Below are 18,511 nucleotides of genomic sequence, written 5' to 3' on the forward strand. Positions count from 1 at the left end.
TTCTACCCAAAGCAATCTATACATTCAATGCAATCCCAATCCAGATCTCATCAACATTCTTTAAGGATATGAAAAAACCAGTCACTAACTTTATATGGAAAAGAAAGAGACCTCAGATAAGCAAAGCACTATTGAAGAAAAAGCCACAGTAGTCAAAACAGCCTAGTACTGGTACAACAATAGACATGTGGATGAGTGGAACAGAATTGAGAACCCAGAAATAGGTCCATCCACCTATGATCAGCTGATTTTTGACAATGGGCTGAAATCCGTTACATGAGCAAGAGATGGCATCTTTAATAAATGGTGCTGGAAAAACTGGATATCCATTTGCAATATTATGAAAGAAGATCTGTACTTCACACCATACACAAAAACTAAGTCCAGGTGGATCAAAGACTTAAATGTGAAACCTAAAACTATAAAGTTCCTCAAGGAAAAACTAGGGACAAATTTAGACAAATTTATTGCATAGACTGTCAAGCATTACCCAAAGTGTACAAATAGCAGAAGATAAACTAGATGAATGGGACCTTCTAAAAATTATATTTTTATGTGCTTCAAAAGACTTCTCCAAAAAATTAAAATGGAACCTACAGATTGGGAAAAATATTTGGCAACAACATATTCAACAAGGGACTTATCTCTAAAATTTATAGAAAACTCCAACACCTCAACAACAAAAAGACAAATAATCCAATTATAAAATAGTCAGAAGACATGAACAGACACTTCACCAAAGAGGATATTCAGGTGGCCAAAAAACACATGAAGTAATGTTCACGATCATTAGCCATTAGAGAGATGCAAATCAAAACAACAATGAGATTCCATCTGGCCACAGCTCTAGTAGCAAAGTTCAACAAGATGGAAAATAACAAATGCTTGCAAGAATGAGGAGAGATTGGGAATCTTATACACTGCTGATGGGACTGTAAATGCTATAACCACTGTGAAAAGCAGTATGGCAATTTCTTAAAAAGTTGGAATTAGAAATATCATTTGATCTAGCAATCCCATTACTAGGTATATATCATGAAGAAGTGAGAGGCAGGACAAAGAACAGATACATGCACACCCATATTCGTCACAGCACTATTTACAATAGCAAAAAGATGGAAACAACCTAGGTGCCCATCAACAGAAGCATGGATAACCAAACTGATACATATACGCAGTGGAATACTATGCAACACTAAAGAATAATATAGAATCTGCAAAACACCACATAATGTGGATGAACTTGGAGGACATTATGCTGAGTGAAATAAGTCAATCACAGAAGGACAAATATTGTATTAGTTCATTATTGTAATACAGTATAAGTTTGACCTGCTCCTTTCATTACAGAGATTTGTCATTGGAGCCTGGTCCCTGGGTGGTACAAGTGGTTAAGCACTCAGATATTAACCAAAAGGTTAGTGGTTCAGTTCTACCCAGAGGAAATTTGGAAGAAAGACCTGGTGATCTACTTCCAAAATATCAGCCATTGATAACCCTATGGGTCACAGTTCTTCTCTGACACCCATGGGGTTTCCATAAGTTGGAATAGCATTTTTTTTTTTTAAATAGCTTGAGCAGGATGTGAAAAGCCTTAAAAAAGAAGTATGAGAAAACTCCTAATGTAACTTTGAATTGTTTTATTATTTAATCAGTGTTCAATTTTGAGAAAATTCAAGTATTTTTCAACAGAGTAAGGGACCAATCACTCTCATGATCTTACAGAATATCTGTCAGATCACAGTAATAGTATATATTAGCAACTTCTCAGGTCAAATTTCACAATCTGATTTTCTCTCTGTTTATTTAAGAAACTATAGAAGGTTGATTTATATAGGTTAATTTTTCTGGTCTGCAAAATATCCCTTCATTCTCATAGATTGTTGTTGTTATTGTGTGGTATCAAGTTCTTAGCAACCCTATATGACAGGGTAGAACTGTGCCACAGGGTTTCCTAGGCTGTAATGTTTATGGAGAGAGATTGTCAGGTCTTTTCTCCCACAGAGCAGCTGGTGGGTTTGGACCATCAACTTTTCAGTTAGCAGCCAAGTATTTTAACCATTGTTCTACCAGGGCTCCTTTTGTCATAAACAATCCTATGGAAAAATATTTATTTAGACCTCACCACCACCATTATATATATATATATATATAATCATATGGAAAAATATTTATACAAATAATGAAAATGCAAAGTAGCTGTCAATAATGTGAGTGACGAGGCAAAGCTGTTTTTTTGTTTTGTTTTGTTTTCTATGGCCAACATTTTTTGAACACTTGCTATGTCCCAAGCCCTAAGAGCTTTGTATCCTTTATCACATCCAATCCTTCAACAATTCTATGAAGCAATAGCCAAAGGATGTTCTCCCTACTTCTATTCTTTTTCCCTTAATAGTGAACTCCCATACAACATACACAGCAATTTTTATTATTATTGTTACTAGTATTTTAATTTACAATTCTGTAGTTTTTTGTTTATTCACAAAATTGTACAACCATCACCACTATCTAATTCCAGAAAATTTTCATCACCCTAAAAAGAAACCTCATTAGCCATTACTCCCTATTTTCCCTGCTCCTTTTACATTTGTATACTCATTTGTTGTAATTTTTCTCTCCTTTTTGCCTAGTTTAATAATTGCTCCTCATTGGGCTATCTATTGGCTGATCTTTTGATCATATGCTGTTTCAGATTGTTCTTTTCTATGGTAATTGGTTCTCTGTTCAGGTGATAGCAGCAGATTTGGTACATGTTATAGCCAATTCTCAGCTGAGAAGTAGGATGAATTAGAAGCAGCTCTGGTGGCATAGTGCCTAAGGCATTTGGCCAGTAGCCAGAAGGCTGGAGGTTCAAACCCACCAGCCACTCCTCAGAAGGAAGGTTGGGCAATCTACTTCCGTAGTGATACTGTCTCAGAAACCCAAGGAAAGGTCTGCTATATGTTGGATCCAACTCCACGGCAATGAGATTTTTTGGGGAGGTGGGGTGGTGCTTGGACAAAAACTTTGCTCCTGGGGTGGATCACTATAGTAATTAATACTACCAATTTGTTCGAGCTTCACTGTCATCTTTTTAAATGTAAGAGTTTTTTGTTCCTCCCATAAAGAGGTTAGTCTGTTTTTCTACCCTTTGGTCATACGACATACTTTGGTAAATGTGACATAAACTGAAGCTTGGAAAATGCTTGCACACTGAGGTTTTCCCTCTCTTACTTCTTGGAACTTTTCTTTCAGCATGTGAAAGGCTAGGCTAGCTGATTGGAAGATGAGAGACCATGTAGAAGGAGGCACAGTTGTTCAAGGCTTTCCTGCCATTCTGCCATTCTCAGCTAAGTCACAGACAAGTGAGTGAGGCCAACCTAGACCACATCCAAAACCAAAAAACCAAACTCACTGCCATTGAGTCAGGTCTGACTCACAGCGACCTCTCCTTGGATTTCCAAGGTGGTATCACTACGGAAGTAGATTGCCTAACCTTCCTTCTGAGGAGTAGCTGGTGTGCTTGAACTGTCAGCCTTCTGGTTAGCAGTCAAATGCCTTAGACACTACACCACCAGCTGCAGCCAAATACATCCAGACCAGAAGAATCAATTAGCCAGCTACATAACAGTGAGGAATAGAAAACATTCCCTGTGTTGTCTACTGTTTTAGAATGGTTTGTTACATTGCAAAAGCAAACTAATATAGCACATAACTAGATATCAGAAACTGTGAAAATGAAGGAAGAGCATGTGAAAAGATGGTTGCTGTAATTTAGTATGAACTTAATTTTGAGTTTTCTGGGAACCAAGGAAAATAAAAGCAAGATGAGTTAGAGACTTTATTGAAGAAACTGTACAAATTCTGAAGAGGTAACACAGTTTCTGCTGGTCATAATGATCATTGCACAAATTCAACTTATCCAAGGGTATTTCAGACAATTGGCATAGCATAGCCCATAAAAGACAATGTTTTACATCCTACCTTGGTGAGGAACAGCTGGGGTCTTAAAAGCTTGTGAATGACTATCTAAGATACAACAATTGGTCTCTTCCCATCTGGAGCAAAGAAGAGTGAAGGAAACCAAAGACTCAAGGAAACAATTAGTCCAAAGGACTAATGTACCACATGAACCACAGCCTCCACTAGCCTGAGACTAGAATATCTAGGTGGTACCAGGCTACCAATACTGGCTGCTCTGATTGGGATCAAAAGAGTATATCCTGGACAGAATTGAAGTAAAATGTAGAACAAAATTCAAATTCATAAAACCTAACTTAACAGTCTGTTAGAACCTGGTAGAATCCCTGAGACTTTGAACCTTAGACGTCCTTCAAACTTGGAACTAAACCAACTCTTGGAGATCACATTATAGCCATACAATAGACAGGGCTATAACATGAAAAATAATACCCAAGAAGAAAGTGCACCTTAGAATAATGAACTACAAGAGACCAAAAGGACACCATTTGCCCAAAAGCAAAATTCAGAAGGTAGGTAGGGGCAGGAAAGATGGGAGAATGGAAACAGGGAACCCAGGGAGAAAAAGGAGGGAGGGCTGACACATTGAGGGGATTGCAACAATACCATGAAACAAACTGTGTATAAATTGGTGAATGGGAAATAAATTTGCTCTGTAAACTTTCACCTAAATCACAACAAAGTGTTACAGAAAAAAAGAAAGGGGGAAAAAAGTTTATTATACCTTAAAGGAAGGAATGGTGGACATATCTCTTAAACTGACTGGGATTTTTTTAAGCCATACTTTTGGAAAGGATTGGGTATGAAGGTAAGGCTTTAGAAGCTGAGGGGTTTTATTCTTTAAACTCCTTTGCCATTCTTTTGTAATATAGCCAATCTTCTTACAATATAAATTTCATTTATTTGAATAAATTTCACTTGAGGAAATGGGAGTTTGATTAGGTTATTTAAATTTTTAAAATGTACTTCTATAGAATGCATAATATTGTGGATGTTAATAATTAAATATTTACTTCCTGAATGAATTAACTTTAATGGTGTTAAATTATTTTCATCATTATCAATTTCTCACATTTCCTTGTAATGACAATATTTACCATTTATTGAGCCCAAAGGCTGAGCCAAACATGATGCTAAGTGCTTTACAAGTATTAATTCATTCAATCCCTTCAACTGTCCTTCAAGGTAAATATTACTTGTTTGTCCTATTCTGGCCCTTTACATTGGCCATTTTGTCTGTGAAATCTTCCACTGAAAGTACACAAAAAGCCACGTATCTTAAATCAATTAGGAAAGTTTTTGAAAATAAATGCAAATCAAATTTTATCCTTACCACAAATTATATACTAAAATAAATTTGAGAAGGATTAAAAAATTAAATATAAAATAAGCCACAAAAATCAGGTAAATATTTAAGTTATCTCAGGATGAAGAATCACCTTATATTGTATAAGCAATTAAGAAAATCACAAGGGAAAAGATAAACAGAAAATACTTTGCTCTACACTAATGAAATAATTCTTATAATTTTTTTCCCACAGGAGTTTAAACATTATTGGACAGAATTGAGAGGAACTACACTTTTCTTTTACACTGACAAAAAAACTACAGTTGTAAGTAGTTAAACACGTCCAGCTGATTCAATATTGATTCCTAATATTCACTCATCACATAGTCCATTATTTATTTTGGATTTTCTGCCTTTCAGTAGTCAAGATATTCTATTAAACCAATTTAAATAGGAAAATTTAAATCTGTGGAGGCTGTCAATGATAAAACACAAAGTTTTGTATTTCCTAGGCAACTCAGAGAGAACGTATTAATTCATGCTTTTCTCTTTGCATTCTTTTCTTTCTAACCCTAATAGTAAAAACTTGGTTGAAAAGTGAAAAATGTAACTAGATACCTAAATACAAATTGTCTAGTACCAGGTTATATCCTAAATCATCTCCATTTTTTATCTTAGTGTAGTATGCAGTTATAACTTGAAAGGAACAAGATAATTTGAAAGCATCATATAGTATATTACATTTTTCTTGAAAGTCAAAGACACTCACTAGGGTTTCTAAGAGCTCAAACATAAAAATAAAGGGATGTTTTGATTTTTTTATTTGTAAAAAAAAAAAAAAGTCTGATTTTGTTTCATCTTTTCCACAAATAAAGTGCAATATTTTGTTGGCCAATGCTTGTCTACCTTGGGATACTAAGTGCTAAGAGATTTTTATAAGCCACTAGCTTGCAATTTTAATATAAATAGGTTGGACTATGTACATAGTAGTCCACACTTCTTAGAACACTATCATTAGATGCCCAGATCTAGTGAAAGAAACAGAATAAGCACTTGTGTGATATATTCCACTTACAGGTATTCTAATACCATTTGTGATAAGCTAACTAAAAGCATAGTGGCTAAGGCACTTGACTGCTAACCAGAAGGCTGGTGGTTCAAACCCACCAGCCACTCCTCAGAAGGAAGATGGGGCAATCTACTTCCGTAGTGATACTGCCTTGGAAACCCAAGGAGGGGTCGCTATGAGTCGGGTCCGACTCGATGGCACACAACAACAACAACAACAACTAAAATCAGAAGTTATTTTAAAAAAAGAAAATCTTAACATTTTCCACTAGAAATGGTTAGACAAGATTTATATATGGGTGTTTTCAAATACCATAATATAGATAAAGAATTAATTTTGCTTTTATACCTTCCAGCTTTCCACTACAGTAAATATAAAAGACCCGGTTTAAACAGGGCATGTTGTTAGTAGGTGCCATAAGGTGGTTCTGACTCATAGTGACCCTATATATACAACAGGACAAAACACTGCCTGGTCCTCACAATCACTGCTCTGCTTGAGCCCACTGTTCTAGCCACTATATCAAACCATCTGATTGAGGGTCTTCCCCTTTTTCACTAGCCATCTACTTTACCAAGCATAATATCTTTCTCCAGGGAGTGGTCTCTCCTGACAATATGACCAAAGTAGAAGAGGTGAAGTCTCACCATCCTCACTCCCAAGGAACACTCTGGCTGTACTTCTTCCAAGACACATTTATTTGTTCTTCTGGCAGTGTATTTAATATTCTTCACCAACACCTTAATTCAAAGGCATCAATTCTTCTTTGGTCTTCTTTATTCATTGTCCTGGTTTTTCTTGCAGATGAGGTGATTGAAAATACCATGGCTTGGATCAGGCTCATCTTAGTCTTCAAAGTGATATCTTTGCTCTTTAACACTTTAAAGAGATCTTTTGTAACAGATTTGCCCAAGGCAATACATTTGATTTCTTGACTGCTGCTTCCATGCATGTTGATTGTGGATCTGAGAAAAACTAAATCCTTGACAACTTGAATCTTTATCTATTTATCATGATATTGCTTATTGGTCCACTTGATAGCATTGTGTTTTCTTTATGTTGAAGTGTAATCCAAACTGAAGGCTGTAGTCTTTGATATTCATTCGTAAGCGCTTCAAGTCATCTTCACTTTCAGCGAGCAAAGTTGTGTCATCTGTGTATCGTAGGTTGTTAATGATTCTTCCTCTAGTCCTGATGCTGCATTCTTCTTCATATCATCTGGATTCTAGGATTATTTGCTTAGCATATAGATTGAATAAGTCTGGTGATGCCCAACTTTCCTAATTTTAAACACGTATCCCCTTGTTCTGTTCCAATGACTGCCTCTAGGTCCATGTACAGATTCCTCATGAGCACAGTTAAGTGGTCTGGAATTCCATTATTTGCAATGTTATTCATAATTTCTTATGATCCACACAGTTAAATGACTTTGCATATCATTAAAACACAGATAAACATCTTTCTGGTATTCTCTGTTTCAGCCAAAATACACCTGACATCAGCAATTATATCCCTTGTTCCATGCCCTTTTCTCAATCAGCTTGAATTTCCGGAAGTTCCCTATCTATGTACTTCTGCAACCGTTTTTGAATTATGTTCAGAAAAATTTTACTTGCATCTGATATTGTTTGGTAATTTCTGCATTCTATTGGATCACCTTTCTTCATAATGGGCACCAAATATGGGTCTCTTCCTGTTGGTTGGCCAGGTACCTGTCTTCCAAATTTCTTGGTACAGACAAATGAATGCTTTATTGAGAGATCTAACAGTTGTGGCTCACATACAACATGACAAAAGGCATTACAGCTTAGTGATTGAGAACCTGGTCTCTCTACTCAGACTTGCCTGGGTTCTTATCATGATCCTAATACTGTGAAGTCTGTGATCTTGGGCTACTTGCCTAATCTCTCTGTGTCTCAGTGTGTCAGTCACAGAACTCATAGGAAACACATGACATCTCAGATTGGGCAATATGAAGAGAATTTAATAAAGGTAGTACACTTGACTTGTGAACAACATGTGGGTTGGGGGCGACCCTCTATACAGTGGAAAATCCACACATAATTTTGACTTACCAAAAATTTAACTACAAATAGAAAACAGTCTATTAACACAGTTCTTGCCATATAATTATTGCATTTTCACACAGAGACATTCACACACACACACACACCCCAAATAAGTTTATTAACTGTATAGCGTGATGAATATTTACTACTATTCATTAAGTGTAAATGTAAGTTTAAGTAGATCATCATAAAGGTCTTCATCCTCTTCATCTTCTCATTGAGTAGGTTGAGGAGGAGGAGAAGGAGGAGGGGTTGGTCATGTTGTCTCAGGGAAGGCAGAAGTGGAAGTGGAGGAGATGGAAGGGGAAGAAGGAGAGGCAGGCACAGTCCTTTATAACTTAGGGAAATACATTGCAATTTCTGTCTAACTTTTTGGTTTTTCATTTCTCTAAAAATGTTTATATATGGTACCAATCCTTCTTCCACCATTTGCTTATTTTCATGTTATAGAAGGGTCCATAACATAAAAGAAGTCAAAAGCAGTCTTAAATAATTGGAATGCTTTTGCCAGATTTTCTAATGTCATTTTTTTGTTGTTTTTTTCTGGCACTGCTTTTTCTATGATTTCTTCCTTATTGTCTTGTACTGGTTCAGAAACAGTATCTCCAACAAACAGTCTCCTATTAATTTCTCTGGTGTTGTGTCTACTATCTCTTTAATTTCTCCAACATTCATATCTTGAAAAAATTCATATATAAGTAGACCTATGCAGTTCAAACCCATGTTGTTCAAGAGTCCACTGTATATTCAAAACAGTGAACAAGGTATAGGAGAACAACAAAAGATAGTACAAAACCCTGGTGCTAGTGACAACATTCTACTACCATTTCTAGGAGAAAAAGGAAAGAATGAGAGACTAGTGGGAAGAGTTGTGTGGTGATAACTGCCTTGAGACAAGTATGAATTTTGATTGAGGGACGCAGCCAGCCTGAAGCAATTGCACAGGATAAAAATACCCACTCTCCTCATTTTCCTAATCTCCTGCTGATGTTCTCACTGGTCCAACCCAACAGGAAGCCAAAGGGAAAGGGAGTCCATTGATGTTGCCCATATAGATACCCCTCCTGGGGCAGAATATTGAAAGTAAAGGGATGAAAATGAATCTGGAGGAGTGAGTAAAGATCTCCAACACATTCAGTTTTCAAATATTTAAAATTAATATGAAAATGGTAACCAGTATCAAAAGGATTAAGTGAGATAGTACATGCAAGGAGTTAAGCTGGTATATAGTAAGCATTCACACATTTTACATGCATTATAATCTCATTAAATTCTCACAGTTCTACGGAGTGGTTACTATTTGAATCCTCATTTTGTAGATGAGTATAACTGAGTTGGAGGATTATGCAATTGCACAAGATTATACAATTTATAAGAAGGATTCAGTCTAGGTATTTCTTGCTGCTGATCCCACTTTCTTAACCACTATGAAGAGATTGATCTGATGAAATATTACAGAATTGCCCATATACTGATTTTTTCCCATTGAGAATGAAGATCTTTTGGGAAAATTTTTTAGCAATAGTCTCAGGAGAAAGCAAAGGGACATAGTAGGTGACAACTGTGGATATTTAACCTATAGCTGGGAAGAATTTAAAGCTGCTTTTGAATACTTGAAAGGATGTCAGGAGGTCACGTGAAAGCATCAATGAATTTATTTAACGTTATTCTGTAGAACAGGGACTAGGAGCAATGGATGGAAATTACATGGACAAAAATTGTCCTCAATACATGAAAAAAACTTGCTAACAGGGAGAGGTGCTTAGGAGGCATAAGTTGCAAGTTGTTAGAGCTGTTCAAACATAGGCTGGATGACTTCACAGAGGGATACACTGGAGGAGATTCAAGCATCCAATGGTAGCTAAACTAGATGATATTTAGGTTCTTTTCAATACTACAATTAAAGAGATAAACAAAAAGATGTGACTTCCTTTCATCTAATCGATGGATCAGCTTAAAACACTCTATCTAAATCTACCACCTCTTCCTCTGTTGCTTCCTTCTTTGTATCAGCAAAACTCACTGAGCTTGAACTAGACAATCTGTCAGAAAAATATTTTTCTTCTGAAGACTTAATTTTAAACATTTTCATCCTTCCCTTGCACCTTTCTCCACTTTCTGTTGTTCTTTCTCTAAAACTAAGTAGCTCAACCCAAACTCACTTTCAACCTCATCAATATAGAAACAGCTTGGAAATTTTTAAATTATTTGTTTTTAATATCCTGCCAAACCAAGACCAAACTCAGTGGCATTGAGTCAATTGTGACTCATAGCAACCCCCATTGGGTTTCCAAGGCTATACATTTTTATGGAAGCAAACTGCATCATCTTTCTTCCAGTTAATATCCTACATTATTTAAAATAAAATACAATAAAACAAGAGGACTTTCAAGAATACAGTCAGATAAGTTAAATTGGCAGAACTGTGTTGCATAGGTTTTCAATGGCTGATTTTTCTAAAGTGGCTTGCCAAGCCTTTCTTCTGAGGCACCTCTGGGTAGACTTGAACCTCCAACCTTTCAGGTTGCATCTGACTTCATTAAACATTTGCACCACTACCTTAGTTTTCTAGTGCTGCTATAACAGAAATACCACAAATGGATGACTTTAACAACAGGAATTTATCCTTTTACAGTCAAGGGGCTAGAAGTCTGAATTCAGAGCACTGGCTTTAGGGGCTGGGTGAGGACCCTTGACCTTGGGCTTCAGCTCTGCCTCTTGTCCCAGGCACACTGGAGCTAGAGGTTTCTCCTAATTCTTGAAGCTGCTGGCTGCTGAGGCTGACAAACTCAAGATCAGTAGACAAAATGGCACAGTCCTAAGATTAGCAGGCAAAATGGCAGACCACTGGTTCAAGTCCAGGAACTAGGGATGAAGACTCATGAATCAAATGCAGGCTAATTTCTGTATATACTGGAAGCAGGCCACACCTCAAAGGCAACTCCCCTTCAACTGATTAACTTCTCACAGCAGATTCTAGCATGGCATTGATTACACCACATCCAGACTCATCATAGGGAATAGCTACATCCAGCTGCCAAGCCACTCAAAATTACAGCCCAGCCAAGTTAACACACAACCTTAACTACCACTCAGGGACTCAAATTAGGCATAACAGAAAGAAAATAAAAGGAGATAAAAAGAAATCAGGAGTGAGGTTAATTTACCAAAATATTATATCATAAAAACCCTACTAAGCTTATTACAGGTGGTTTTAATTATTCTAGAAGGCAATGTGGCCAATTGCATATATATCAGTTCATATATACCAATTGCTCAGAAGAAATCTTTCTATGGTATTTGATAAGGTAGGAATTTTTTAATAGGATCCTTGTAACCAGTGGCATATGGCCAATATGTATAAGTGGCTCTCTAGAAGAAAATATATACATGTGTATATGTACATAAATTTATTAATTTTTTTTGTCAATAAACATGATGTATATGAATGTTTAAGGAGCTATGGTGGTAAAGTGGTTATAGCATTTGGCTGTTAACCAAAAGGTCCATAGTCCAAACCCACCAGATGTTCCACAGAAGAAAGATGGGGCAAACTGCTTCCGTAAAGATTTATAGCTATGAGTTGCTATGAGTCAGAATCCACTTGACGGCAGTGAGTTTTAGAGTTTTTTATATGAATGGTACTTAATATTTCTGTTTGCAATAATGACTAATCAGAAAGTAAAACAATGACTGTATTTAGAATGTCACACATTCATTCATCAATGAAACAAGCAACTTCTTTGCTGAATTACATAAAAATTCTTGGATTCTGAAAGAATATTTTGTCAAATTTTTTGCTCCATTCACAATGAAATAGATTCAGACTCATCTGCATTATTAACATTTTCTTCTTCAATTTCTTAAGTCTAGACCAGAGGCTGGCAAACTGTGGCCATTAGGCCAAGTCTGGCCCATGGCCTTATTTTTTAGCCTATGAGCTGAGAATGGTTTTTGCATTTTTAAAATGGTGTAAAAACAAAACAAGAATATGTGGCAGAGACTATTTGTGGCCCACAAAGCCTAAAATATTTACTATCTGGCCATTTGGAGAAAAAGTTTGCTGAACCCTGGGACAATCAACAAAACAATAATCAAGCCCTGATATGTAACATTTTCCAGTTTACATCATGTAAATATTCCCATCTTGGCTAATTTCAGCCTATTAGTGTGAACTTGGACATCACGTGATATAATTTTGTAAGACAACAACTTTTTCATTGTAGACACCTTTCTTCAACAACATAAATTGTGACTATACACGTGGACCTCACCAGATGTAATACACAAGAATCAAACTTACTCTATCAATCTGTGGAAAGAGATGATTAAGCTCAATATCATCAGTCAGAACAAGGTCAGGGACCAACAGCAGAACAGACCATCAATTCCTCATATGCAAGTTAAACTGAAGCTGAAAAAATTCAAAACAAGTCCATGAGAGCCAAAATACAACCTTGAGTATATCCCACCTGAATTGAGAGACCATCTCAAGAATAGACTCGACACACTGGACACTGAATGTGTCTGACAAACCAAATGACTGAAGACCAGATGAGTTGTGGGATGACATTAAGAACATCATATGTGAAGAAAGAAAAAGTCATCACAAAGAAGCAAAAAAGACTAAAATGGATGTTAGAAGGGACTCTGAAACTTGCTGTTGAATGTAGAGTAGCTAAAGTGATTGGAAGAAATGATGAAGTAAAAGAGTTGAACAGAAGGTTTCAAAGAGCAGCTTGAGAAGACAGCATCAATTATTATAATGAAATATGCAAGATCTGGAATTAAAAAATCAATAGGGGAGAATATGTTCAGCATTTCTCAAGCTGAAAAAACTGAAGAAAAAGTCAAGCCTCAAATTGCATTATTGACAGATTCTATAGACAAAATACTGAATGGCACAGGAAATATCAGAAGAAAATGGAAGGAATACATGGAGTTACTGTACCAAAAACAATTAGTTGATGTTCAGCCATTTCAGGAGGGAGCAGATGATCAAGAACCAATGCTATTGAAGGAAGAAGTCCAAGCTGCACTGAAGGAACTGATGAAAAACAAGGCTGCAAGAGTTGATGGAATACCCAATAAGATGTTTCAACAAATGGATGCAGCTCTGGAGATGCTTACTCGTCTATGCCAGGAAATTTAGAAGATAGCTCCTTGGCCAACTGACTGGAAGAGATCCATATTTGTCACCATTCCAAAGAAAAGTGATCCAACAGAATGTGAAAAATATTGAACAATATCATTCATATCATATGTAAGTAAAATTGGGCTGAAGGTAATTCAAAACAGTTGCAGCAGTTCATTGACAGGAACCTGCCAGAAATTCAAGCTGGATTCAGAAGAGCACATGGAATGAGGGATGTCATTGCTGATGTCATACGGATCTTGGCTGAAAGCAGAGAATACTAGAAAGATGTTTACTTGTGTTTTATTGTCGGTGCAAAGACATTCTACTGTGTGGATCATAACAAATTTTGGATACATTGCAAAGAAAGGGATTTCCAGAACACTTGATTTTGCTCATCAGGAACCTGTACATAGACCAAGAGGGAGTTGTTCAAACAGAACAAGGGGATATTGCATGGTGTAAAATCAGGAAAGGTGTGAGTCAGGGTTGTATCCTTTCACCATACTTATTCAATCAGTATGCTGAGCAAATGATCCAAGAAATTGGACAATATGAAAAAGGATGCAGCATCAGTATTGGAGGAAGAGTCACTGACAGTCTGTGATATGCAGATGACACATATTTGCTTGCTGAAAGTGAAGACTTGAAGCATTTACTGACTGTGGTACAGTGAATCACTTAATATGGCCTTCCTAATACTAGTTTGCGGGAGCTCTGGTAGCATAGTGGCTAAGACACTTGCCTGCTAACCAGACGGCTGGTGGTTCAAACCCACCAGCCACTCCTCGGAAGGAAGGTTGGGCAATCCTACTTCCGTAGTGATACTGCCTCAGAAACCCAAGGAGGGGTCGCTATGAGTCGGGGCCGACTCGACGGCACATAACAACAACAACAAATACTAGTTTGCAGCTATTTCTCCTCAGTTTGAGTTGTGCCATGGCAGCAAATGGAGGTCCTGAAAGTTTTACTTTATCCACATCATTAAGATTGGTTCTACTCTGATGAGGCAGCTCTTTCCCAGTTGTATTTTAAGTGCTTTATGATTTAAGGGGCTCATGTTCCAGCATTGTATTGGACAATATCTCTGGCCTATTCATAAAGTTGTCCGGTAATGTATCAGACAGTGTTTCACTGCTATTCATAAGGTTTTTCCTGGACAATTACTTAAGAAGTGGATGGTCTTTTCTTTCTTCTGAGTCTGTCTCAGTCTGGAAGCTCCACTGAAATCTGTCATGGGCAAACTTGCTAGCATTTGAAACACTGGTGGCTCAGCTTCCAGGCTCACAGCAACAAGCAAGCCTCCACAGTATGACAAACTGATAGACAAGTTTGTCTCCCTTAGTTGTTCCAAACCTGCCCATTTTCTGGCCTTCCTCCTACCTGCTCCGGCTCTCAGCCCTGGCTTCCTGCTTCCTGCCTGGGTGGGGGCTCTCCCTCCCCTTACCTGGATCCAGCCATCAGCCCTGGCCTGAATCTGGCCATCGGCCCTGGCTTCCTGCTTCCTCAGATGACATGAGCAAATCAGCTGTGAAGGGCCTCTTTCAAGTACGGAAGAACAAAGATGTCTCCTTGAGGACTAAGGTGCACCTGATACAAGCCATGGTACTTTCAATTGTCTCATATTCATGTGAGAGCTGAACAATGAATCAGGAAGACCAAAGAAGAGTTGGTGCTTTTGAGTTGTGGTGTTGGTGACGAATGCTGAAAGTATCATGGACTGCTAAAAAAACTAACAAATCTGTCCCAGCAGAAGTGCAGCCAGAATGCTCCTTGGAAATGAGAATGACTAGACTTCGTCTCACCTACTTTGGTCAATGTTGTAAGAAGGGACCATTCCCTGGAGAAGGATACCATGACTGGTAAAGTGGAGGATCAACAAAAGAAGGGAAGGCCCTCAACAAGATGGATTGACACAGTGGCTACAACGATGGGCTCAGGTTTAGCAGGGATCATGGAGCTGTCACAGGACCAGGCAGTGTTTCGTTATGCTGTACATAGGGTTGCTATGAGTCAGAGATGACTCAACAGCATCTAACAACAACAACAACAACACAACCCTAGTTTTTGTAACTCCCACCAAATGACTGGGAGGACTGCAAATGTGCGATGCCTGAAGTCCACCAAGGAGATTGGATAGCGTGATAATAATGTAAATAAGGGCCATGGCACTTTTATGTGGGAGGGAACATGGAAATACTGCCTCAGAAACCAAGGAGGGGTCGATATGAGTTGGGTCCGAGTTGACGGCACATAACAACAACAACAACATATACAAAGACAGAAATAACCTCAATAGCATGTTGTTGTTAGGTACCGTGGAGTTGTTTCCAACCCACAGCAATCCTATGCACAGCAGAATGAAGGTATATGAAACCCTAATATGGGGATTGGTCAATGTTGCCATTTGGTAGGCATAAAATGAACCTTCCCAGAGGTGGAAAGGGGGAATCTCACTACCATGAAGAAAGAGGAGCTGGGAGTGGAGCATGTCCTTTGTACCCAGATCTTTGTGCTGGCCATCCTCAATCTAGGGGACAGAAAACTGTAACACTGTAGAGACAGCAAGATGTAGTGGCAGAGAAGCAGTAGCAGAGGCATGAGAACCAGGAGAGGCAGCAGAAGCTGCAGAACCCCAGGAGACTGGCAGGAGATAGTGCAGTGGGCTTCCTGGCCCATGGAGTGAGAAAGCTGTACCTTCAGGCAGGGTTGTATCCTTTCATCCTTTCATGTTTGCTGGTGGAGTGGGGTGCCTTTAGGCAGGGACTTAAAGCTGAGCACCTTTGGGCCAAGGCTTACTAGCAGAGTGAAGTGCCTCTGGATACTTAGTGGGCAAACTAAAAGGGCTTTCTAATTTTGCCCAAGGTGGACAGAGGCTGTGGGGCTGTGGAGCTGAAAGGCCAAGGGCCAGAGAAAAGTGTGTCTGTGGGCACTGCTGGAACAGGCTGTCCTAACTGAAGAACTGTATCCTGACTTCTTTCTGATCCTGAATTGGAACAGATTACTTTCCTAATAAACCCCATATTCATGAGTATTGTCTGTGAGTTCTATGTGGTTATTGCAACAAATCATCAAAGCCAGTAGAGAAGTAGAGAGTGCCATGGGAGAGACAGCTGGTTTCTGAATTGGTAAAATATGTTGGAAGGTGGAGGAATGTATGACCTCTGCTTCAGAGAAATCAGCTTTGGGATACTGTTGATAATGATCCTTCTCCCCCGTTGTGAAGTTGGAAGAGGTCAGAAGTCTACCTCATACCATTTTCACACTGAAGATCAAAGATTACAGCCTTTGGTGTGCATGACACCTCAACATAAAAAAAAGTCCTCACAACTGGACCAATAAGACCATGATGAAAAGAGAAAAGATTGAAGTTGTCAGTAATTTCATTTTTTTTCCAAAATCAACACTCATGAAGCAGCAGGCAAGAAGTCAAATGTTGTTTTGCATTAGGTAAATATGCTCCAAAAGACTTCTTTAAAATATTATAAGCCAAGATGTCACTTTGAAGACTAACATGTGCCTACAGAAATATTTTGAATTGACTCATATGCATGTGAAAGTTGGACAATGAATCAGGAAGACTGAAGAATTGATGCCTTTGAATTATGGCATTGGTGAAGAACAAATAAATCTGTCCTAGAAGAAGTACAGCTGGAATGTTCCTTACAAGTGAGGATGTTGACACTTCATGTCCTGTACTTTGGATATGCTATCAGGAGGGACCAGACTCTGTAGAAGGACAGCATGCTTGGTAAAGTAGAGAGTCAGCAAAAAAAAAAAAAAAAAAGGAAGAAAGACCTCAATGAGATGGACTGGTATAGTTGCTGTAATTATGGGTTTAAATATAGCTATGATTGTGCAGGACCAGACAATGTTTTGTTTGTTACACACAGGGTCACGGTGAGCTGGAACTGACTCATTGGCATCTAGCAACAATAATAAATATGACCCCACTGAGCATGGTGTTGGAAAGAAATGCATAGTACCAAATCATTATATAATATTTTCTCCACACATGTACAAAGACGGGAGCTCTGGTAGCACAGTGCCTAATGCACTTGACTGCTAACCAGAAGGCTGGAAGTTCAAACCCACCAGCCACTCCTCGGAAGGAAGGTTAAGCAATCTACTTCTGTCGTGATACTGCCTCAGAAACCAAGGAGGGGTCGGTATGAGTTGGGTCCGACTCGACGGCATATAACAACAACAACAACATATACAAAGACAGAAATAACCTCAATAGCATGTTGTTGTTAGGTGCCGTGGAGTTGTTTCCAACCCATAGAGATCCTATGCACAGCAGAATGAAACTGCACGATCCCATGCCAGTTCCATGATCCCTTCTATACTTGAGCCCATTGTCACACCCACTATGTCAATCCATCTCTTTGAAGGTCTTCCCCTCTTTTGTTGACCCTCCACCTTACCAAGCATGACATCCTACTCCAGGGAATGGGCCTTCCTGACAACATGACCAAAGTAGGTGAGATGAAGTCTGGCCATCTTCACTTCCAAGGAGCATTTCGGGTGCACTTCCTCCAGGATAGATCTGTTAGTTCTTTAAGCAGTCCATGGTATCTTCAGCATTCTTCACCATAAAGTGCAACAACTCAAAAGCATCAACTCTTCTTTAGTCTTCCTTATTCAATGTCCAGCTCTCACATGCATATGAGGCAATAGAAAATACCATAGCTTGTGTCAGGTGCACCTTAGTCTTCAAGGAGACATCATTGTTCTTCAGCATGTCAAAGAGGTCCTTTGCAGCCAATTTGCCCAGTACTATATGATGTCTAATGTCCCGATTGCTGCTTCCATTGGCATTAATTGTAGAACTGAGCAATGTGAATTCTTTGACAACCTCAATCTTTTCTCCATTTATCGTGACTCTGCTTATAGTCAGGAGCTCTGGTAGCATAGTGGCCAAAGCACTTGACTGCTAACCAGAAGGCTGGTGGTTCAAACCCACCAGCCACTCCTCGGAAGGAAGGTTG

General features: G+C 38.4%; 1 protein-coding gene across 1 annotated transcript in view; it reads left to right on the plus strand.

Annotated features, from left to right (window-relative positions):
* STAP1 (signal transducing adaptor family member 1) overlaps nucleotides 1-18,511 on the plus strand; it is a 114,273-nt gene that overhangs the window by 6,631 nt on the left and 89,131 nt on the right. The window contains exon 2 of the mRNA XM_007942799.2: nucleotides 5,502-5,573. Coding sequence (XP_007940990.2) covers nucleotides 5,502-5,573 — 72 coding nt within the window. The remainder of the gene's footprint in view (nucleotides 1-5,501; nucleotides 5,574-18,511) is intronic.

This window comes from Orycteropus afer, unplaced genomic scaffold (assembly GCF_000298275.1).
Source record: "Orycteropus afer afer isolate SDZICR_OR568_19922 unplaced genomic scaffold, OryAfe1.0 scaffold00098, whole genome shotgun sequence".
NCBI lineage: Eukaryota > Metazoa > Chordata > Mammalia > Tubulidentata > Orycteropodidae > Orycteropus > Orycteropus afer.